General features: G+C 44.8%; 1 protein-coding gene across 5 annotated transcripts in view; it reads right to left on the bottom strand.

Annotated features, from left to right (window-relative positions):
* Positions 1 to 2,486: 2,486 nt before the first annotated feature.
* BEND7 (BEN domain containing 7) overlaps positions 2,487 to 23,859 on the bottom strand; it is a 48,025-nt gene continuing 26,652 nt past the window's right edge. The window contains exons 6-10 of one of the 5 annotated variants that reach the window (XM_035889169.1): positions 23,097 to 23,322; positions 17,832 to 17,951; positions 9,454 to 9,504; positions 6,019 to 6,149; positions 2,487 to 4,153 (exon numbers count right to left, since the gene is read on the bottom strand). In XM_035889169.1, the coding sequence (XP_035745062.1) occupies positions 4,121 to 4,153; positions 6,019 to 6,149; positions 9,454 to 9,504; positions 17,832 to 17,951; positions 23,097 to 23,322 (561 nt within the window). In that variant the 3' untranslated portion in view covers positions 2,487 to 4,120. Of the gene's footprint in view, positions 4,154 to 6,018; positions 6,150 to 9,453; positions 9,505 to 14,892; positions 15,496 to 17,831; positions 17,952 to 22,707; positions 22,831 to 23,096; positions 23,323 to 23,859 lie in introns of those variants that run through there. The other 4 variants (XM_035889170.1, XM_009649463.2, XM_035889171.1 and 1 more) reach the window with 4 other exon arrangements.

The raw sequence follows: 23,859 nt of genomic DNA on the forward strand, positions 1-23,859 counted from the left end.
CCAAACCGGACCGACACGACAGCGTGTGTTTCCCCCGAAAGACTCAGCCAGCCGTTTCTAAACCAACAGGTCACAGGCACTTGAGATGACTTTCTCCTCGCCTCGCAATTAATGCATTTTTTATAAAGCGCAGGCTCCAGTTACCTTTCATGTCACCAGGAGAATATCCTTTTTCCTCTTACGCTTCAGAAGGATTTTTTTTCACCCAAAGTATTCATCTCTAGTGTCCTGCACACAGGACAGAGGGATGCACTGGCCAAATGGCCTGGCAAGGATGCTGGGGCTCGGCTGGAGCCCATGTGCGAGTGCTGGCAACGGCGCTTGCTCCATCCCAAAGCTGCTTCCACAGGCGAAACTGCAAACTCGCAGCAGTACTTGCTGGTGCCTTTGCAGCGCTGATGAGATTTAGTGCCTTGCAGATCCTGACACACAGCAACATTTCTTGCTCCTAATTCTATCTTAAAGATGGGCATGCAACTTGACGTTACGAATAATGCTGTATTTGTATGGCATAAATGTAATGTAATGGCATAAACCTGCCCCCTGCTTAAAAAACCAAGCCAAATAAAATACATGGGGATGACTTGCAGTGCAGAGCAGGTTAGTGACAATGCTTGTTGATGGATTTGGTCCATCGAGTTGGAGGATCACTAACTGTGTGAGTGATGAGTTGCATTCAGATCTGAAGCCAATTTGTGGACACATGGAGGGCACAGGCAAACCAAATCACTGTTGACATTGACCGGCTGGAGGAGTGGGCCCATGTGAACCTCATGAGGTTCAACAAGGCCAAGTGCAAGGTCCTGCACATGGGTCAGGGCAACCCCCAGCATCAGGGCAGGTGGGGGGATTGAAGGGGTTGAGAGCAGCCCCATGGAGAAGGGCTTGGGTGTACTGGTGGACAAATAAATGGACATAATCTGGCAATTATGTCCTCACTGCCCAGAAAGCCAACCGTATCCTGGGCTGCATCCCCAGCAGCGTGGCCAGCAGGGTGAGGGAGGGGATTCTGCCCCTCTGCTCCGCTCTGGTGAGACCTCACCTGCAGTGCTGCATCCAGCTCTGGGGCCCTCAGCACAGGAAAGACATGGACCTGTTGGAGAGGGTCCAGAGGAGGCCACAAAGATGATCAGATGGATGGAGCACCTCTCTTGTGAGGAAAGGCTGAGAGAGTTGGGGTTGGTTAGCCTCCAGAAGAGAAAGCTTCAGGGACAACTTATTGAGGCCTTTCAAGATATAAAGAAGGCTCATAAGAAAGATGGAGAGAGACTTTTTAACAGGGCCTGTAGTGACAGGACAAGGGGCAACAGTTTTAAACTGAAAGAGGGTAGGTTTAGATTGGACATAGGGAAGAAATTCTTTACGATGAGGGTGGTGAGACACTGGCACAGGTTGCCCAGAGCAGCCTCCCTGGAAGTGTTCAAGGCCAGGTTGGATGGGGCTTTGAGTGACCTGACCTGGTGCAAGATGTCCCTGCCCGTGCCAGGGGGGTTGGACCAGGTGATCTTCAAAGGTCCCTTCAACCCAAACCGTGCTGTGATCTGATTTAGTTGCTCTTGCAACACCCCCCAGTGGAGAGCGACCGTGCGGGCTCACACCGTGTCAGACGGATGCAGGATGCACACCAGGCTTCAGGCTGTTCAGACACCAACGAGTAAAGGAAACTCTTGCTAGACTTTTCACCAGCAATTTATCCCTGGCGCTCCTTACAGAAAGCAGAAAAGGTGTGGCAAGCCGCTCTTTCACTTCACTGGCTCCTTGTAATTGATGGAAGATTACCAGGAACATGTTTTCACAGGAAATATTTTCTAAGGCTAAACAACATTTGATGAGGGTGTGATAATAAATTACCAAGCGCCTATCTTCGCAGCTACTCCAAATTATAAGTATTGGTTTGTCCTTCCTATGTGTTGTTTCCATAGAAGCAGAGCTTAACCTTTTAAGTGCAGATTATAAAGGCACCTAATTCAATTAAAATTAGACTTCAAGCATATCAGCACTTAATACTTGAGAGTTATTATTCGATTGGACAAAGACATTGTTGTGATTGGCAGGCAGCGTGGTTTCTGTCCGAGCCAGCTGAAAAAATAGTATCGTGGTGGTAACTTGTAGGGTTTTCCTATACATTTCCCTATGTAGTCCACTAATTGCTAGGTAATTCCTCTGAAATGTGGGAATCCAGCACAGAACACAGGAACTCATGTGCAATTAAAGTTATTTATTGTGGGTTTTCTTTTCTGGACTGACAAAGAGGGTTTCCCAGAGATCGATAACACGACACAATGTTATACACCATTTCACAACTAGTCCCTTGTCGCTTTATTAAGAACATTGTAATTTAAAAATATCTAAATATTTACATATTAATAAAACATATATACAGAAGATTGAGACATTTTTACCTAAATATGGAATGATTTTTTTTTTTTCTTCTCTCTAATAAAACCTATAAAAAGATTTCTGAAGAAAGTCTGAACAGTAGTCACAGTAAGTAAACACAAATGCAATCTTCCAAATTTACAAAACGCTGATTCCGTTGCTGAAGGGTTACGACACGGACACGACGGACCGGTGCCCCCTGCCCAATGCAGGCAACTCCAAGCCACGAAGGAAGGAAAGACTCAAATTTTAAGGTTTGCAGTGCACATTCGATCTATTCCACAGTTTCAGAGAGAACACGGTCATTCCTAAAAGTCCACGGTAGGTGGGTGGGGAAGGGCTGGGAGCCTGGTTTCTCAGGTGCCGAGAGAACAAACCGCTCCCCGTTGGCTTCAGCCTTATTTGTGGGCATTCAGCGCCGTCTGAGAGAACAGGCTTTAGGATTGTTAAAAAAAAAAAGAGATTAAGTATTTTGAAAACCATCCCACTATGTAATAGCACTTCTGTTGAGACACTCAAAGGCCAAATAGTTTCCAAAACAAAAAAAGATGCACCTAAAATACACACAGGGAAAGGAAATGCAATGGTAAAGGCTCCAGCGAGCTCTCCCTCCAGTTGCAGGAAACACGCTCAAACCGCCCGATGATCGATAGATGTTGCGGGTAAAACCTTCTAGACTTTTTCCCGACATTTTTAAAGTGAATTTAGTGCTGATGAAAGGTGCAGAAGTAAAGGTTTGCATGGAGGGCCACATACGATTTTACCTTAGCCCTGACCTGAAAGGACTGACCCTTTCAGTGTCTAAGAAGGTAGTGCAATTTCTTGATCAATTCACTCAAATTAACTGCTGAGATATCAATAGAGTGCCAGTCAGAAGGTGACTTTTTTTTAAAAAATAGGTGAATATTGTTGCCAAGGGCAGTGGTTGAAAAATCACAGTGTGGAGACCCTCTTCCTGGAAATCGGCAAACTAATCCGTTTTGAGATGGAGGTGGTAGGGCAAGTTGGGGGGGGGGAAAGTGAGGCGAGAATGACCACCTCCAGTGATGTGCACTACAAAGATGCTCAAGAGCCATCCCGCTAGGACCACATAGGGAAAATTTTTTGAGGAATAGCTTCTCCTTGCTATAATTAAGAAACCAGGCACTGCTGGGAGGAATCCTGCTTTATTTCCTGCTAAATCCAGCAAGGACTTTTTAATCATAGCTACGTACGACTGGTACCACAGCAGCCAGGAATGGAGAAGTGGGTCTGCAGAAGCAAAGAGCTTCGTTGAGTCAAATGCTCATCGGGCCCCCGGGGTTCCTGATGGAGAGAGAAGCCACCCTGGTCCCCGGGGACGGGAAGAGCCACCCGACTCTGTGTATTCACCTCTGCGTGGCTTAAGATGAAACACTGCTGGCAAGCATACGATCACATGGAAAAACACAATCGTGGAGAAAAAACAAAGGCAAGAGACTGTCTTCAGAGTGGATACCCCGCTAATTAAATAACGCATTGGAGACGGAGAGAAATCATCGTGAAGCAATCTGGCAGTTTCGTTATTTGAGGTTACATGGAAAATGCATGAAACAACACAAACTCGAAGGGAAAATGGTATGGATGTCCGTATCTTGCCGATACGCTGAAGTTCTCGTGCCGATCTTGTGGGAACATTATTCAAAGAGGTGGATGTTTCTATCTGCCAAGAACACTGATGCAGGTGGTGAAATTCAAGCTGAAAAATCTGGGTTTGCGTCCATCAGATGATCTGTCGTGGTGTCAAAAAGGTTACCTGAAGGAAGAAAGAGTTTGAAGAAATCAGTTTAAAACCACAAAATTTAAGAAATCAGTAATTTGCAAAACAAAAAAACAAATTAAAATGATGGAAAATACATATTTGAGTTCTAACTAATTTGTGACGGGGCTGAACTGCTGATCTGTATGCAGGCAGTGGCTGCTGGATTCCATTTAGGGTAGAGCTCAATCGGCTAAAGAAAAGCAAATTAAATAAATTTTTTTGAATACAGGATATGTCAGCGAAGTTTTTCACATAACACATAGCGCACCCCACTTCAGATGTAAAGCATCGCATTAGACTTCGGCACAAACTGCACTGCAATGCTCACCCCTTTGAAGTTAGGGTTCTGAAGAAGTGAAAAAAGCACCACATGAATTTTAAACCTAGAGTACGTACTTTGGGATCTTTGGAGAAAAAAAACCCCACCACTCCACAGCAGTCTAAATGCATATGGGAGAATATATATATATATAAAAAAAGGTACACGGTATGATTATATCCCGTCTTTTTTTAAGCACTTTAAGAATGTGCTTTTTCTAAACAGAACAATGAAAGATGGACAGAAGAATTACGACGAGAGTGCTAAGAACACAGGGCAAATGGGAGACAGACATCAATCAGCCTGAGAGGCAAATACAACCCAATGAAAAGGGAAGACTCATACAATCATGCACTGAAAAGATAAAGATTTATATTACAATAAAGGATTTATATTTAAGGTTTCGAAAGGTTTTTTTTTTTTTTGAAGTTTCGTTTTCTTGATATTGTATTTCAAGAGAAAAGGAGACAACCTATATAGAATTGGATCGTTGCTGTTTTCTTATCATCGGTTTCTTTACCAAGAGATTGCTCTCATCTTTTCACAAAGCTGTATCACCCCTGGACCTGAGGATTGGGATGTTAGTGTTTCGGCTTCTTTTAGGGATAGCAAAATTCTTTCTCGTCTTGAAATTAACCCCAGTGTGGAGAAACTATATAAACTCACAGCACAGCTGTGGTCCAAAGCGCAGGTGTAAGGAGGGCTCTCTCGTGGTCCTGGGCTGCATACACCTTTCAAATGCAATTTTCAAGATGAGGATTCAAGAAAAGGGTGTTGCAGCTGGCTTACTTTTGTTTCCACATACAGAATTTATGGAGTATGCCTTCCTTTTGCTTTTTCTTTTAAAAACACAAAATCCAGATGCTTGTAAATTGTAGACCAAATTGAGATGAACCATCTTCATCCTGATAAAGACCTATCTCACACCTGCCAGGTTCCTGTATCACCGAAAAATTAATCAGTCTTTCCACTTAGTCCACGGTAATTACCCCTGGAGCTGTCTGATCTGTCTCAGCTCAGGTCTGGACACAGCCTTCAGCTTTTGGTAGGTGCAAAAGCTGGAGCTCAGGAAGACCGGAGCTTTGATAACATTTGTTAAGGACAATTCTTCTAGTATTTTCTTGAGATGTATCTGTCAATGCACCAAAGTTCTCAGCAAGTTTAACTGCCACAGTTCTTCCAATTTACTTTAAACACCCTTCAATCAACAGCTTTTAAAGCAAAGGCCCTCTTAGCATTGAGAGTGATTTTAAAACGGGAGCATGATTTCTGCTCAGAAGTGCTAAAATATAATTGGGCAAAAATGTCTTCCTTAGTTTTATGAGGATGTACCAGCTCCATTTTTTTACAAGGCTTTTGAGTTTCAAATAGAGGGTTTTGAAAACAAAACACCCCCTGCTCTCCTCGAAGTCTGGAACTTCTTTGCTAATTGTGGGCACAGAGGGAGCAGGTTCAAACTGGCTGTAGGCACCTACACCAGTTAACTGCACCCAGAGCCCAGTCCTGCCGGCACCAAAGGAGAGGCACCTCCAAACATGACCTTGGCTGGTCTGACCTTCTCTCTGGAAGCAGCCCTCTTCCCACCATCAATGAAGGGAGCTGAGAGCATCCACACTTCTGACTGAGATGTCTCAAATGAAGTGTCAGCTTTAGGCCGTGATCTGAAAACGCCTAGGTTGAAGCATTTCATAGAATCATAGAATGTTTTGGGTTGGAAGGGACCCTAGAGGTCATCTAGTCCAACCCCCCTGCAGGGAGCAGGGACACCACTAACCAGATCAGGTTGCTCAGAGCCCCATCCAACCTGGCCTTGAATGTTTCCAGGGATGGGGCCTCCACCACCTCTCTAGGCGACCTGTTCCCAGGTTTCACCACCCTCATTGTAAAGAGTTTCTTCCTTATATCCAGTCTAAACCTACCCTGGTTTAGTTTAAAGCCATTACCCCTTGTCCTGTCACAGCTGTCCCTACTAAAAAGATTTTCCCCATCTTTCCTATAGGCTCCCTTTAAGTACTGAATAGGATCCCTTTAAGTACAATAGTCCATATATACCCAGACCTTGTTCCTAACGTTGCCGGCATCACAGGCAGGGCTGACTGAGCAGAAAAAGCAGAATAAAGGCATCCAAGTTTTCCTTTTTTTTTTTTTTCCACCAACACTTACCGTTGATTCAAATAATTCACTCTGGGTGCTTCTGATTCACAAGCTTGTTCAAATCTTGAAGACCAGGAGAGTAACCATCTTCCACAAATAGCTTCTGTATCCCACCTTTTCTCCCTGTCCAGTCTCTTGCAAGATCCCCCTCAACCAATTTGGTCTGGTTTTATTCTACCAACACACCAGGTTAACCACTGATCACAGAATCATAAGAATCATTTAGGTTGGAAAAGACCTTTAAGATCATCAAGCCCAACCGTTAACTTGACCCTGCCATCCCACCACTAAACCCTGTCCCTAAGCACCTTGTCTGCCCAGCTTTTAAATACCTCCAGGGATGGGGACGCCACCCCTTCCCTGGGCAGCCCCTTCCAGTGCCTGACAGCCCTTTCAGTGAAGCAATTTTTCCTAACATCCAATCTAAACTTGCCTTGGCGCAACCTGAGGCCATGATTTATCTGGTATCAGCTGTCATCTGCAACCAAGGCCCACTGCACCAGGCACTGTACAAACACACAGTCAGAGAGACTCTTCCCCAAAGATTTTTTAAGCTAAACAGAGAAGACAGCTGAATAAATTGCAGGAAGGCTCTCTTTAAAGAACCTGTCACTAACACCCCTTTATAAAACCAGCTGTACTAAGACAGGGAAAGACCTCTGTAAAAGTTACATCCCACCTCTTTTGCTACACTCCTTGATAGAAAGCATCTGTATTTTGGCTCTCTGTCATAATTACTGTCATTATACTATCTGTATATCACTTTAAACCATTTGCTTCCAAGAACAGTATGCTATTTTACAGGGATACGTACTATGAAGAGGCACTCGCACACATATAACACTGGGTGTGAGTCAAAAGCTTGGCTTACAGCCTGCGAGCATCACCTCCCCCACCGACGCAAACTGCAGCGTGGTTTACTTAGGCGTCCTTCCACAGATAGTACGGAGAGGTAGACAGCGCAAAGGAAACATTTCGGCTCAAAACCTGTGCATGCGTGGATGCTTGAGCAAGCAGACTGCAATGGTCATCTGCTGTGGAGTGGAAAGGGGGGAAGCCTTCTCCACCACAAGCATCTCGGCATGCTCATTTCCATCAATAACGTACGACGCAAGTAGTAACTACAGAAACTGCACGCAAAGAAAAGCACAGCAATCCGATAATTCTGCTCCGTAATATGATTACCAGAGGGATGAAAAGATAACGCTACGTTGCATTAGTAACCTTTATGAGGGTCCTCTTGCACCGGAATTGCTTCCCTCCCTGATAAAAGGAGCGAACAGGATGTCACTTGGAAGAGACCTTTCAAACCAGAGCTTCCTGCATCTATTATCACAACTGTACCCTGGAATATTCAGCGGCTGGCCAAGAAAGCAGCACGGCAGCTCCCAGCCAGCGCGTGCTCCCAGCCCCCACTGGGTCCATGCCAGAACAAGACTATAGCTGCTTGTCCTCCCAAATGCTCCGCTGGTCCTATTCCTTAGTAACTGCACGTGCTCCGACAGCGGGATTTCAGCCGACAGCGCTCCACGGCTGGCAGGAGCTGCTCCGGCAGACAGCCACGGGTGTGTGAAAGCTCCTTCTCCAGCCCTTACGCAAGAGGGATAAGGAAGCCCTTGCACGAGAGACAGATGCCAGGATGGTCCTAGTAGCCTCCCGTCCACCCCACAGCCTCCAGGTACCACGCCATGCATCCAACAACCCAGTATCAGCCCTGACCTGTTCTTCACAGCAACAGCACTGCTGATCTCCAACCACCCTTTGTTCTTGCAAAAGCTCCTTCTCCAGCCCTTACGCAAGAGGGATAAGGAAGCCCTTGCACGAGAGACAGATGCCAGGATGGTCCTAGTAGCCTCCCGTCCACCCCACAGCCTCCAGGTACCACGCCATGCATCCAACAACCCAGTATCAGCCCTGACCTGTTCTTCACAGCAACAGCACTGCTGATCTCCAACCACCCTTTGTTCTTGCATCTTAGGAGTATAAGAAAAATGCACCATAATCCACAACCCTATTTGTCCGCTCAAGATCTTCCCTCCTTTTAATTTGGCTTTGGGGATAACAGGCAGCATCTTGGTGAGATTATAGGGAAATGGCTCTGTAACGCAGGGAAACGACCACCTCCCCAGACTCTGGCCCCACGGGATTTTCAGAGGATGGCAGCTCAGCTCCCACCATCAGGGCATCTACTGATGGACCGCCTCTTAATGAGGGTGCTTCAAATTTCAGTCTCAGCCTGTCTTGATTCCAACACCATGTGTAACAGCGTGCAAAAATTTTATTTCCTAGTCGACCCAGCTGCATAGCTGAGCTGCTGTTTAGCAACTGCCGGGCTTTTAAGGCAGGGTGGCTGCGTTTCAAGAGAAAGTAAACCAACACTTAACTAGCATATAATATCTTTGCAATCCTTCTGTGAACCCAAGATATTATTGCTAATACCTTGGACAACTGAACAGATGCTACAATATGAATTATTGTGTTTGTCCCTACCAGTAACTCTGTTAAGAATTCAAAAAACCTCCCAGAAATACCAGGGGTGAGCACAAGTCCCTGTCTGGCATAAGAAGGGTAACTTACTGGCCTTATTAGCTTAGCTGCTACCATGAACCTTGAGGTTTTATGAATATGAAATAGAGGGGGAAATTGTAAGATTCTGATGCATTTGGTTTTTAATACAGGCCATTCAAAACTTAAGATAGCTGGGTCCTGTGTGCAATTACCCGACTGTATATGGCACGCCAGGATTATTGAAAACTGCTTCTGTGCCATAAATAAACAAACACACACATTGGAAGCTGATAAAAATTTTAATGCATTTTACCTGTTTGTAGTAGAGAAATGTCCGGCTTCTCATCACAGTCAGTTGCCTCTGCTGATTACAAATATAAACAAGAAATCTCATTACTTTTACTGAATACGGGAATGCGATTAAAAAGCTACATACTGTAGAGTGATTTTGCATTTTCTATCTACTTTCCTCAGCTGCAATTTTCTATTGCTGAGTTAAAAACTCACTGCTTGGAGGAAAAGGTCATATAATAAAAATGCAAACTTAGAAGAGGGAGTTGGGTATTAAGAAGCAGTTGTGCCAGCAATGGGATGGAGTAACACTTGCTCTTTTTAAGCTTTCAGGATATCCGGGTGATAAAAGGAGTTGTGATCATTTGATAACATCACGTAAGAGAAGTCCCCGGCGGTCCTTGGCGGATAAGCCTCTCAGGCTGGTATTCCACCCTCCGACAGCTGCCATCATCTGATGCATATGGGGAAAGGGTGAATACCCCCACTTCTGCACCCAAACTGCCCACCACCACACGCAAGCTCATTTTGTGGGGGACAGATCGACCAGGGCAAAATGTCTTCAAAGATGCAGGTAGGCACCCGGCGTAATTAAACCAGCACGTAACCACGCAGGTACACAGGCAATTACAGTGTATGTATACACACGTGCTTTCAACCCACAGCTTATGCAAGATCGTTTGACTTAATTTAGCCCATGGTGAAGGAAGGCTAAAAGCCTAATTTGTTCATCTCGTATTTGCCACAGGCCAAGGGTATGCATAAAGACAGTTAATTTGGCTCAGGAGATGTGCAGTGACTTGTTAGACTGTAGTACCCAGGAGTGTGCATGTGAACCCTGCGCAAGTTATAGGCATGTACCGGGAAATCAGTGCCTAACCTACACAAGCCCGAGTCAAAATCCCATTGCCTTTGTCTTTTGGCACCTCAGCGTGATATTTAAGGCCTTCAAAACACAATGAGATCTTTCAGAGTGCTTAAGCAAACTAGGTGTGGTCCTAAAGGACCAGCCCATTACAACGTACACGGTCAGTGTGGCTGATATACATCTATGCACATCCATTCACTGCACGATATCCATAGGAATCAAATGTGACTGAGGGTACAGATGCACTGAGCAACTTAGTTCGGCTCCCACTAACTGTTGTGGTCATCTTTATCCCAGCTCTGTACACAAGGATGTTGAGTTGCTGCCTTTACGAGGACATCCTAAGAAGAACTAACCCAGCTGCTGATCCACATTAGCTATCAGCCAGCAACACCTGGCTATCCATCCCTGGAGCAAGAGGTTGCTCTCTCTCCCCCCCATGCACAGATGCCAATTAGTTTTTAGCTATATGCTCTCTACTCAATTCTGCAATATTAATTGAACTAAAGAAAACAGAAACAAAGGAAAAACCCTAGTACTATGCAGCTTTCCTCCCATGAAGGTTTAAATGGAGAGCTCTGACAAGTCCACGGCTCAGACCAGCAAGCATCTCTGTGCCTTGAACCGATACCTTTTCCGCTTTCTGGGAGAAGGTGGCACACTGAGCAGAAACAAATTAAGTGCTTGGTACATCTTACTGCAAGAATCTTGACTTTTGGAAGGAATGGGTGGCTGAATAAATGGGAAGATGTTACCTAGGCTGGTTTGAATCTGGACCAAACTCACAGCCATGGAAGGACTGGATCCACAAGGGAGGAGATAGCACAGTGAAATGAGCTGGGAAACAGCCAACAGGACATAAAAAACATCTGGAGTGACAGTCCGAGGCCAGTTTCCAGCTATGTTATGAACTAACCTGCACCAAGTGGTTCTGCAGCACGCCTGCTCAGCATACCAGAGATGAAGCTGTAAACTGGCCCCTCGGGTTGAAGGGACCCAAGCTGTGAAAACGGGGGAAGCCAGACACGAGTGCTCGCAACAGGCTGGAAAGTCTTCTTGCTATCAGTACCAAAGGCTGGTGCCAACTAGGCTGTCCACTCAAGCCACAGGTTTTCTGGAAATCTCAGCAGCGAATCCTAAAGTAGCTCAAGGGATATGGTTACCTTTCTGCCTAGCTGCTAACCTGGCTAAAACTCAGAGGAAGGCAGCAATACGGAAAGAAACAAATGGAAGCTAGGAAGTACCTCGCTTCGAGAAGATAAGGGCTTGGGTCTCCAACTTTGCAGAACCAGCTTTGTTGGTAGCAAAGTTACCTGGCCATTTTAATCTGGCACAAGACTGATAGACGAGGTCCAGCTCTCCACCAGTTGTTCCAGTCCCGTTCCTCATGCCAGCACAAACGTTTATACGGTCACCAAGATCAGATCTAGTTAAAAACTGACAACATTGCCAGATGAATTCTTGTGCCAGTGCCAGAAAGGGAGTGGGAGCACGACAGATGCCTGGAGAGCCAACTCACTCTTCTCAGTAGCTGCCTAAATTTGTTTTATGAAACTGGATGCGTAACCGCAGCTCCAGGTGAAGTATGACACAAACACCTCGACCTCCTAACGTGGATGTAAACCACCAGCTTCTCACATGTCATTCCAAGCAAGAAAGAAGGTTTGCCTTCGACAACCGCGCCCAGAGACCGCCAGCCAAACTTCACTTGTCTTGAGCCAGCTTGCAAGACAAGGCAAGCGGCAATAGATCCTACTGTGGGAATTTGGAGCCTCTTTTCTGTCCTTTGCTTAAACAGAGCTTGGTAGCTCTTGCAAAACAATCCTGGTAGTCGTTTCATTAGTATTTTCCCCCCTCGCCCCCCCCAAAATTGTTTAGCTTCTGATGCACATGTTTAGCTTCTGATGCTAAGGGTACACCTGCTGGTTTGCTCCTTGGACAGAAAAACGTGTGTGCTCGGGGCTGGGAAGATGAATGCAGCAGTTACTCATTTTAATATTAGAATCGTAGAATTGTTTAGGTTGGAAAAGACCTTTAAGATCATCAAGTCCAACTGTTAACCTAACCCTGCCATCCCACCACTAAACCATGTCCCTAAGCACCTCATCTACCTGGCTTTTAAATACCTCCAGGGATGGGGACTCGACCACTTCCCTGGGCAGCCCCTTCCAGTGCTTGACAACACTTTTGGTGAAAAAATATTGCCATCTTTATCTAAGATACTGGCCACAAAAGCACTGTACCACGTTGGACTCATGTCCTGCATCCTTCCTGGCCCTGTGTGTGTTATTGCTAAGCAAAAAACCAACCTGATCTCTCGCAACGTGTGGGTACTGTATCAAAAACACAAACCAGGGTAATCAGAAGGATGAAGAGAAATAGAAAGCAAAAAAACCCAGAACCCATATGAAACAAAAGAAGCAGCAGTTTGAACAAGGACATGGGAGAAAAGGGGCATATCCAGAAAAAAGGCAAGCATTTTTTCTTCTGTTATTCCCACTATGTTACACCGCAACAAGGTAATGTTAATTTTAAACAACAATTCAAGGATGAAGCGTCATGGCATGTAATATATTTAAATTAATCCTGCCTGAAAAATTTCAGCATGTTTTCTAACATTGCCACATTTTCCTTTATGAAGCAGGGCAATCAAAAGCTTCCAGGATACGCACAAGGTAATCATTTTGCAGGAACAGCTCTTACCCTTGTGTACTTCGGGAGTATTACTCACCCAGTATCAGCTTTCCTGTCTATGCAATGGACAGCCGCTACGGAATAATGGTTTACAGGCTCTTCAAAACATAAAAAGGGAGGAAGAACTTACTGCGAGAGATGCGTGGCCCCTGACCCACTGCTTATTAATGGATGGAGAGTTTAGTAATCAAAAGGCTTGGATGCTACGTCTGGCACAGAGGTGACACGAACAGCGACTCAGTTCCTTCTGATTTTACCCGGTTTTAAGATCTCTATGCTAATGGTCGACTGTCTCCCTCTGTGCTGCCACGGGCAAGGCCACCAGCCAGCTACCCATATTCTCTTTTGCAGGGTGAAAAGACCACGCCGTGGGAAACCCGCTGCCGTAAATTACAAGGCAATTTGCATCGTAATTCACACTGCTTTAAGAGAGGAAACCTCTGCACATGCCTCTTCCTTTGACTTCTTCCCTTCCAGGGCTACTTTACATCCCACCCCAGCAGCCAAGAAGGTTCAGCTTCTCTGCTGACAGAAAGACAGATCTGGCACTGTGAAGCTGTGCCCCAGTACGCTGTGCTGTTGGCATGAAATGGGACCAGTAGTCAAGGCTGAAGAATATTATCATACTCTTTAATTTTAATTATAACATCTGTTTGTAACATTAACCTTGCAGTCTCTTCTCCCCTTTGTGACAGCCAACTTGTGAAATTTTGAAAAGACTGAACAAGGCCAATAAAAATTTAATGGCAGTGACAGCTTTATTCTCAGATCTAACAAATAAAAAAAACCTACCCAAGCCTCAGATGTCAGGCAATAATCTAAAGGAACTAAGAAAAAGCCAAAGCAAAATAAATAAATTAAAAAAGAGTATTTCCAGCTATGAAAAATATTGTCACTGATTCAGAACTTAAATGAATTTTTATTTGGCTTAGGATAACAACCTTTCAAAATCTACACAGGGGAACTATTTTCTAGAAAGCAGAATTTTTAAGTGTTTTTTTGATTAGCTTTCCATGTAGGGAGCTTTTCTGTCCCTAATACTAGGAGATGAGCCACACATGATAAATAAGGTTGAAGCTGGGCAGCATCTATGATCCAGTGATGATGATTTCATTTAATTGGGAAACACTCCGGAGAGTACGCCCTATAGAAAGAGGTACGAAAAGCAGATCCACCCCACTCATTTGCAAGAATTCTCCAAAATTATTAATATCACTGAAAGGTAGAGCAGGATTTACGTTACCAGACTGAAATAATGTTTCACAGGATAAAGCGGAGAAAGCTGCTCGTGAATGCAGTGTCTTACTGCCTGGTTTGAAATGAAAAACTAATCAGAGGATGTACTAAATGGCTCAGGGGAAGGCGAGCAGGTGGAAAGCCTGCCCCTCCTCTCTTAAATACTTCTGATGTTAAAATCTAGCCCAACTCAGTGGTGACTAAAAAGTTGTCTTGTGCCTTCTGGAAAATAAATGGATAAACTTAAGCGTTTTCCATATAAAGCCTGCGTATTACGACAAACCAGAAACCGATGTAGACAAATCAGTGCGATCAAGCAGTGGGGAGGCACATTGGCTCAGAAAGTCTCAGGTGAATTTAGCTCAATGGTGGCTCAGATTTGTTCTTCGGGTACCTTAGTCTATACTGACAAACTTAGCCAGCGTGTTTCAGTGAGCAAGTGGAGACAAACCTAAGAGAGAATGACCTGGGAGTATGGGCATCGAGGACACTCGCTCAGAAGGGCTCAGCTTCTGCTCCACCGGCCACACGCGGACTGGAAGAACTCAAGAGCTCAGCTGGAAGAGTGATGAGTCCCACCTCTCAGTGGCTGCAATTCCCATAGTTTTCAGATTCTTAAAAACTAAGTTTTGCAACATGGAGTCCTGGGACACCTTCTCCCAATAGCAGATCAAACCTCCCTCCATGCCTGCCCTCCCCTCCTGCTTTGGTCTCTCTAAGTTACACACAGCTGTAACAATTTTGGTATTGCTTCACAACGAACAGTTAAAATGTGCACAGTTCCCACACAACCAGTTTTACATCAGGATAAAGCTGCTGAGGGCTGTGAGACTACGCTAGCAAGCATTGCAACATCCTTCCCTTGGTCCTATAGACCTCCCCGGGCCTCTGCTAACAGCGGCCACTGGAAACAAAATACAGGACTAGATGGATCTGTCGCCTGACCAGCTCTGTGTCCTTCACGTCAGAAGCTCATGGTTGTAACGCACAAGTACAGACAAATCTTGTTTCAACAAGATGAAGATGTTGCTGCAACCAGCTGTCTGCTCCCGCTTCTCTGCAGCTATCTACTGTTTTGCCGTCACAAAGGCTGTGGAAACTTCTCATTTGCTTCAGAGCAAGGTCAGGTTGGGTTAGCTCAAGCCACCGGTGAAGATGGTGGTGGACAGTAAGGTGCAGATGGCCACGGTCGTGCATTCAATCACTCCTGCTCGATCGAAAAGAGCACGGCTGCCTGTGGTCTCATGCCAGAGAGACACCGGTGTACTTCAGGGAATGGCCAGGAAATGAAACAACACATAAATGAGCTTTTCTACCAATCTAGGTACTGTGTACTTTTTTTTTCAGCAAACAAACCTGAGGAGCTGCTAGGTACATTGCTGCTCACTACTCATCCACGTACCGACTAACGAGTCACCTTCTCTCTGCAGGCACAGGCAGATCATAGAATCATAGAATCGTCTAGATTGGAAAAGACCTTTAAGATCATCAAGTCCAACCGTTACCCTAACCCTGCCATCCCACCACTAAACCATGTCCCTAAGCACCTCATCTATCCTTCTTTTAAATACCTCCAGGCATGGGGACTCGACCACCTCCCTGGGCAGCCCATTCCAGAGCCTGACAACCCTTTCAGTGAAGACATTTTTCCTAATGTCTAACCAGATATCGGAGCCTATCTTATTCAGTCACACTATACTCAGCTTCATTTATTTTTCTTCATAGTCATCCTAGCTTAGAGACAATATCCTCTGCTTGAATTCTCCCATCCTGAGAAAGGACCAGAGATGGAGGTGGCCCCATTTGAAAGGCAAAAGCTGAATGTCATTGTCATTTTAATTAATATCCTGCGGAGGCACGAAGAAAAGCAAATAAAAAAGGATGAAAGAAAATACAAACTCAAAACAAAATTAGGTCAATCCTCTTTCCCGAGGGATCTTCTGCAGACAGCCCAAGGACCCTCACTCTCTGCATCCCACACCGTACTCTTCACCTTATCGAAGCCTGGCATCCCACTTCCACCCTCCTGTCCTGGATGGGGACAGGCAGCCTTGGAAAGGGCAGAAGGCAGTCCTGGTGTACAACACCAGTAATCTGACACTGTCTTTAACAAGATTATCTTGTATCACTCTCTCTTCCCTCCCCCAACATGCACAAGAAACCCTTTTTAAGGCTAGTGCTGGTTTGCTTCTCTACTCAGGGAAGCTTATACTACTGAATAATCTGCATTTTTTTTCTCCCCCTGTGTTATTTCTGTCTCTGGGTGTTTTTCATTTTCCTCAGTCTTACGTTTTTCCCTCCTGGCATTAATAACATTGTGGAGAATGATTTCAGATGCCAGTCTAAGTGTGTGTTTCAGAGACACAGCTTTGGGCAGAAGACGTTGGCTCTCTCAGACATGGAACTGGAGAGGACATTTCCTGCGGTCTCACTCGCCCCCCCATAGCCACGGGGACCACCAGCAGCCCCTGCGGAGCCATCAGGTTTCCCATCCCATCAACCCACGGATGCTAACGAGCATTTAATTGTGGTGATGGGCAGAAGGGAAGAGGGGAAAAGGCAGCCGCTAAATAAAGTTACAGTGAAGGACCATGTTTAAGGACAGTGGCACAAATGATGTGCCTCAGAAAACGGTGTCAGATGCTCCAAGGGAGAGATGGGGAAGAAATACAGCCATGACAGAGCCTTAAGAAAACAGTAGGATGAGGAAGAAGAGTAAGTGAAGCCCTGTATGAAGAAAGCCCCTACTTAGGATAGGAGGCATGAAGATGGGTAGGAGACTAGTTAAGGTTTATAAAGTAATTACATGTTTCTTAATCAGTGATAATGTTCTCCCATGAATTCTACCGGGGATTTCGAGACTGCACGTTGCTGTTCGTCGCTGGAGCTGAGAGCTCACCAGCTGCGTGCCGTTGGGGTGAAAGCTTGGCACTGAGCCTTCACCGCAGGCTGGTCACAGCCCCAGGCATGCAGGTTATCCCAGCCCAAGTTGAGCAGCTTTGCTGCAAAACCCTACGTAGGTTACCTGTTACTCACTGCTGGCAAGCTCCCTCCCATGTGTTGCAGAACCTTGCTGGCACAACCAGGGTGGGTGGTATTTTCTTTTTTTTTTGCTACAGTGATGCTGATTCTTTCACAAGGAATGTGAGAAAACTCATCTATCCTTCCAGACACATACAGTTTAGAGGGAAAGGTCATTTGGGTTATGTCTGAACAGTACAGTGGGTGGCTTGTCAGACCAAATAACACAGAATTAAAAAACTTCTACCTGCAACCCTGGATGGATCAGCTAGTTTAGGACTCAGGTTTCATCAGCCACTGGGAAGAAGAGTTTGGGTGCTAATGGAAAGGGGTTAGAGACAACATTTGAGAAAGACTCAGAGTTAATGTGGCTGCAAAGACAGCTCCTGAATTTGCCACCATACCAAACACAAGGAAACACTGCACTTTACACAGAAACCTGCTAAAATCTTAGAGGTCTAATTTTATAGAGTGAACACGTACAACTCTACAGTCAACAAGCAAAACACTTTGTAGATACAGAAAGGCTCTAAGCTTTTAATCTTACACTCACATATTGTTCCTTGTACTTTTGTACATACCTGAGCCTCTTTTTAATCGTCTTCTTGCAAGTTTAATTTGATCCTGAAGAATCTGGACCCAGTCCCTAGGACCAGGAAGTTTATCCACATGGTTAGCAGTGCAGTATTTTTCTGTAAAGACTGAAATAAAAAGATACCATCTTTTTGAAATGTGCCACCAGAATGGAGAAGAGGAGACTGGAGAGGATTATAAACAAAATATAACAAATTATCCACTTACCAAAAAGTATTTAAACAGCCAAATCTAGGACTGCGAGAACAGAGTCCAACCCAGCATTTCAAGAGTTTATCATTCAGAAGTCATTTGTAAGTATAAATATCACAGTAATAGCATAGTTCCTACTTATAAAAGCCTGCCCCAGAGAAACAGTCTATACCTGACATCTTCCATTCATGAATTTCACACAAAAACATCACACAAAAATAATAGTGTACTTTGAACTGGGTCTCCAGAGGATGTGGCAGGCACCTATAAGTGCTGCCTTCCATATAGTACAAGTAGAGAGCTGAAGATCTGGCCATTTGGTGGCCTCTTGGTGAGGTTCCTAAAGCTGCAGGGAAATCGATGAAAGACAGAAGTCCTACCACTGTGGAAATCTCTACAGTTCTCATACTGCTGAAGCAGATGGAGCAGAATTTTTATAAAGCTACTGAAGAAAAAAAAAAGTCATTACTGAGAAAAAAGAGGTATCCTACAGGTCCAATTTTGTATTTTGTAAAAATTGTACATGGAGGGTCAACATTATCTTTAATTCCATATTTACAACAAACCTAGCAATGCTATACCAAAAATACAGAATTATAAATGGAGTGAAACTGATGCAATTGATTTTCATCATGCAACTGAGAGGTGTGCAAAAAATAAACAAGAGCAAAAATATTATTACTGTTAGCCTTGCTACTGTAGTCTTGGTCAGAGGTCTCAGAGCCCGGTGTCCAATTATGACTGGCAAACCAAGAAAGAACGCTGACCCCAGCTCAAGGAATTTGTAAACCTTGACAATAAACGTCACACGAATGGGATGGGGAAGCATGCAACAAAAAATGACAATTTCAGTACTTTTATACACATGCTTTTGAAACAGTGCTAGCTGGTAAGTATAAAGGGACCGAAAGTAAGCACACCCTCCAAACTCCTTCCATGTTAACAACTTCACACCACCACTGCATGAAAGGCATTAGCAATACTTTCCTCTGTAGTCTGATCAGCGAGGACATCAGACCAACGCTGAGGGCTTCCTGGAGAAGTCAATACAGCCCCACACATTGCCAGTGTCCAACTTGCAACAAGTATGGTCTCTCTGAAGGCAGAAATAAGCTTTCCCTTCTGAATCTGTACAGTACCTGACACAATGGGAACCTGATCAATGACTTAAGACTCTTGCTTACTTCAAACACGCAACTGCAGTTCCTGCTTGTGACCAGGGCCTGGGGACAATCTGTGACACCAGACTGTACCCAGGCCACCCACCGCAGGTTGCCTCTCATGGGAATTATGACTTCTTCCCAGTGTTCCCTGCACAGGAAGCCAGAGTCTGGCAGCCTTGGAGAGACGATATGCTAGCTTGCTTCTCTTTTCTAACTTGTTTGGTCTTCTCTTGAATGAAAGTCAAAATAGCTTTGATTGCTCGATGTATGGTTAGGGAAACACCAATGTGGGCAAAAAAAGAATGGGAATGCAACAGGAAGGAGGCAGGAGAAGTGGGACCTCCCCTTTCTAGTTGACTTGAGCTGCATGGTGCTAACAACCTCTATATCATAGAATCACAGAATAGTTTGGGTTGGAAGGGACCTTTGAAGATCATCTAGTCCAAGCCCCCTGCCATGGGCAGGGACCTCTTGCACTAGGCCAGGTTGCTCAGAGCCCCGTTCAACCTGGCCTTGAACTCCTCCAGTGATGGGGCACCCACAGCTCCTCTGGGCAACCTGTGCCAGTGTCCCACCACCCTCATTGTAAAAAAAGAAGCCTTCCCTATGTCCAATCTAAACCTACCCTCCTTCAGTTTAAAACCATTCCCCCTTGTCCTGTCACTACAGGCCCTGCTAAAATGTCTCTGACTTTCTTATAGGTCCCCTTTATATATTGGAAGGCTGCTGTAAGGTCTCCCCGCAGCCTTCTCTTCTCCAGGCTGAACAACCCCAACTCTCTCAGCCTTTCCTCATAGGAGAGGTGCTCCATCCCTCTGATCATCTTTGTGGCCTCCTCTGGACCCACTCCAACAGGTCCATGTCCTTCTTGTGCTGAGGGCCCCAGAGCTGGATGCAGCACTGCAGGTGGGGTCTCACCAGAGCAGAGCAGAGGGGCAGAATCCCCACTCTCGCCCTGTTGGCCATGCTGCTGGGGATGCAGCCCAGGGTACGGCTGGCTTTCTGGGCTGAGTGCACATTGCTGTCTCATGTCCAGCTTTCCATCCACTAGCAACCCAAGTCCTTCTCCGCAGGGCTGTTCTCAACCCCTTCAACCCCCAGCCTGCATTGATATGGGGGGGTTGCCCTGACCCATGTGCAGGACCTTGCACTTGACCTTGTTGAACCTCATGAGGTTTGCATGGGCTCACTCCTCAAGCCTGTGAAGGTCCTTCTGGATGGCATCCTGTCCCTCTAGTGAATCAGCCGCACCACTCAGCTTGGTGTCATCCACAAACTTGTTGAGAGCGCACTCGATCCTGCTGTCTATAACGCTGATGAAGACATGAAATAGTAGTGGTCCCAGTACAGACCCCTGAGGGACACGTACATCTGAACACAGTTCATTGACTTCTGCAAGGAAGGCTTCACTGGCTGGATTTCTAGTCAATGACATAAAGGAAAAATAACCACTTCCGATCTCTTTTTGTCTTTTTGCCCCCAGTTCTGAGTGAAAGATCGATGCGACTCACAAGGGAAACCGACTGCCCAGGAGAAACACTGCAGCTGATTCAACGAGTGCTGCTGAATACCCAAGTCAACAGAGAATTTCTCCCCGGCTAATCATCCTGTTGCAGAAGCATTAAATTACTTGTAAGGATGGCAGTTAAAATGTTGTTAGACAGGAAGAGTGATTTTTCAAGCGAACAGTCCCTCCTTTAAGTTCTCTGCTCGGTTTTGTCATGAATATAGCTTTTTCTTCACTTTTGTATCTCTGTCATGGAAAAGGACTAAAAGTGCCACTAAAGGATATCTGGGCACGTGGTAGAGGAATGTCCTGATGATAATAACGCAAACAACATGATGTTGTTCTTCTGGAGATTTCATACTGGCTCAGTTCTTTCTTGGAATAAATGAAACCACAGTGTCCGATAGCCCAGCTCTTTGGAGGGAAGAAGGGTGCTATTGGAGCCAGGCTGAGAAAAGATCCACAGGACGTCAGCCCTTGGCATCTTATTCCATCACAGCTTTTATGGATGGGCTCCCCTATCAGGGATCAGGCACGAGCATTTGGGCAATACTGTTAATGCTAATAAAGATCACTGTTATTACAGCAGTACCTAGCAGTACCATCACGGATGGAATTTATCTGCTGGATCTACAACTCCCTCCTTTCTTCCCCCTGAGCTCAAGGGAAGAGGTTAAACCAAGCTTCAGAATTTGCTCTGGTAATATGAGCTTAGCTTCTGAGAAACATTGCTCTCTGCATTGGGTAACGATTGCTATTTTAATAGTGCTGCTGCATCTACTGAAAAACATTTCCTTTATCACAGTGCAGCTCAAATTAGAGGTTTTTTTTTTTTTTAAGTAATTTTGAACTCTTTTTTTTTCCCATTTAACTTATTTATTAAAGCTTTTAAGGAAGAAAGAGATACAGATGGAGTGAATTCAGCTTTGGATTTTTGCAGATTATTGAGCTCAAGAAAAGAAGGTATAAAAAAGTGTTTGAGACTGAAATCTAATTATAAGCGTAACGGTAAGAAAGTCTGCCAGAAACTCAGTAAGATGTGTTAGGACTAGGACATATATTTTATCACAAAATCGCACAGGTTGAAAGGGTCCTTTGGAGGTCTCCATGACCAGCCTGAGGCTCAAAGCATGGCAAACTAGAGCATGATGCCCGGGACTGCAACCAGTCAAGTTTTGAATATTTCCAGGGATGGAGATCCTGCAGTGCCTCTGAGCCCATATTCCACTGTTCAACCACCCTTATGTTGAAAAAGCTTTTCCCTATATCACGTTGAAATTTTCCATGTGTCCAATGCTTCTTGTGCCTCTGAGGAGAGCCTGACTCCATCTTCTCTACGCCATCCCATTAGGTAGTTGTGGACAGCAATAAGGTTTCTCCTGCATCTTCTTCTCTCCAGTTCTCCCAGCCTCTCCTAGTATGTCACTTCACATACATACTTCACCACTTACCTGCTTCAATACCATAAGTCTTGGTGGCCCTACACTGGACTTGACTCACTCCAAGTATGTGGACTCACTCCAGTGTCTTTCTTGAATGAGGCAGGGGGGGCAAAAGCGGACACAGAGGTGGTTGCAAAAGGTTCCCCTGCCTCCTTTTGCTGCCGATGTACTTACAGAAGCTCTTCTCATTGCCTTAGGTCTCCTAGGTTAGCTATCTGTACCTCAGGACAAGTCACAGCCTCTAAAATAAGCTTTGCTTTGCAACGCAGCTTGTCTTTTGGTAACTTGGGTATTTTTCCTACTATATCAAATTTCAAAATAACAGAATCCCATTCAGAATCTCTGGCCTAATACTAGCTCTTTATGTGTTGTGATCACAGAGTTTGAAGGTACATGTGTTCTTCTGGAAGTGAGAAAGCAGTGATCGCTAAGAAAAAAACACCCAGCACGGGATCCTCACACCGACAAAGAGATTTGTTCCAAGAGAAGCACCGCCACAGTTCCTATGAGCATCAAACTCATCTCAGTTCCAGTATTATCATCCCCCATCTCTCTCCAATCCAGCCACCAACTACTAAACTATTTACAGAGCAGACACAGTCAGATGCAGCGCAAGCCTCAGAATTTTGATTGAAGAGGATCAGTTACGCTGTCATTATGTTTTCAAGATTTCTTTGCATCTCTGATATCCGGAAAAGAAAATAATTATTTTATACGAAGACTGAGATTCTAACCTTAGAGCCTGACTTCAGAAACCAGGATCATTGGCTTAAAATTAACACAAGCTGTCCCCGTAGAAGCTATTTTTAACAAGTGAATGAAAGGGAATAAAAATAAGACTGCATATTTTAATAGACCTAACACGCGTCAGAAATTCTAATCCCCTTACACTCTCCTTAGCTGAGAATATGTTCTAATTACACATATGAAAGAAAGCAAAAACCATACCTTTTATTGCACCCACAATATTTTGGTCTAGTCCTTTCCGGTTGTCATTGAGCCCTCTTTTCCTTTTGCCGTTTGGTAAAGAGTTAGCCAAAGTCTTGTCATCAAAAAATGCACAGACCAGCTTCCTAAAGAGCAGACTTCCTGAGCGAGTATAGTTTGATAATATAGAGTCCAGCTGAGATTTCGGCATGAAGACGTCAAAGCCTTCTGCAAGTTGCACTTCTGGCTACCAAAAGAATACATAAGTTTTAATTAAAAGAGCATTCAAATACATTATTTTACTTCAATCATGCATTTGGTGAGACTTTACAATCACTTAATCAAACCATGAATCTTTTCTCAGCTATTCAGTACCACAGCAGCCTACTTCATTGAAATCAAACCCCATCAGTGAATAAGCACCTTAAAAGGCAAATCAAATAATCATACTCATGCCTCGCCACTGTAATAGTTAACAATTACTGACATTATTTCTAGTCGTACAGCTAACAAAAAGAAAAGAGGTACCTTTCAATATTGGATAATAATGACAAACCAGAGGATCATCCCAGAGCAATATTCCTATGCGAAGCTTTTTGGACATCTATCTAACTGTTTTATGGCCTTGTTTCACTGCCAAATGATGTGAACAAGCGTGCATTTCCAAGAAGGACAACTGCAGGGCTACTGGCCCGTTCCACATGGTTTCCCAAGAGGGCTTCCAGCGCAGATACGGCCCATATGAGTAGAAGTAGATGATGAGTTTGAGGTTGCCCTTGGAGCC

This window comes from Egretta garzetta, unplaced genomic scaffold, assembly GCF_000687185.1.
Source record: "Egretta garzetta isolate BGI_Z169 unplaced genomic scaffold, ASM68718v1 scaffold291, whole genome shotgun sequence".
In the NCBI taxonomy this organism is placed as follows: Eukaryota; Metazoa; Chordata; class Aves; order Pelecaniformes; family Ardeidae; genus Egretta; species Egretta garzetta.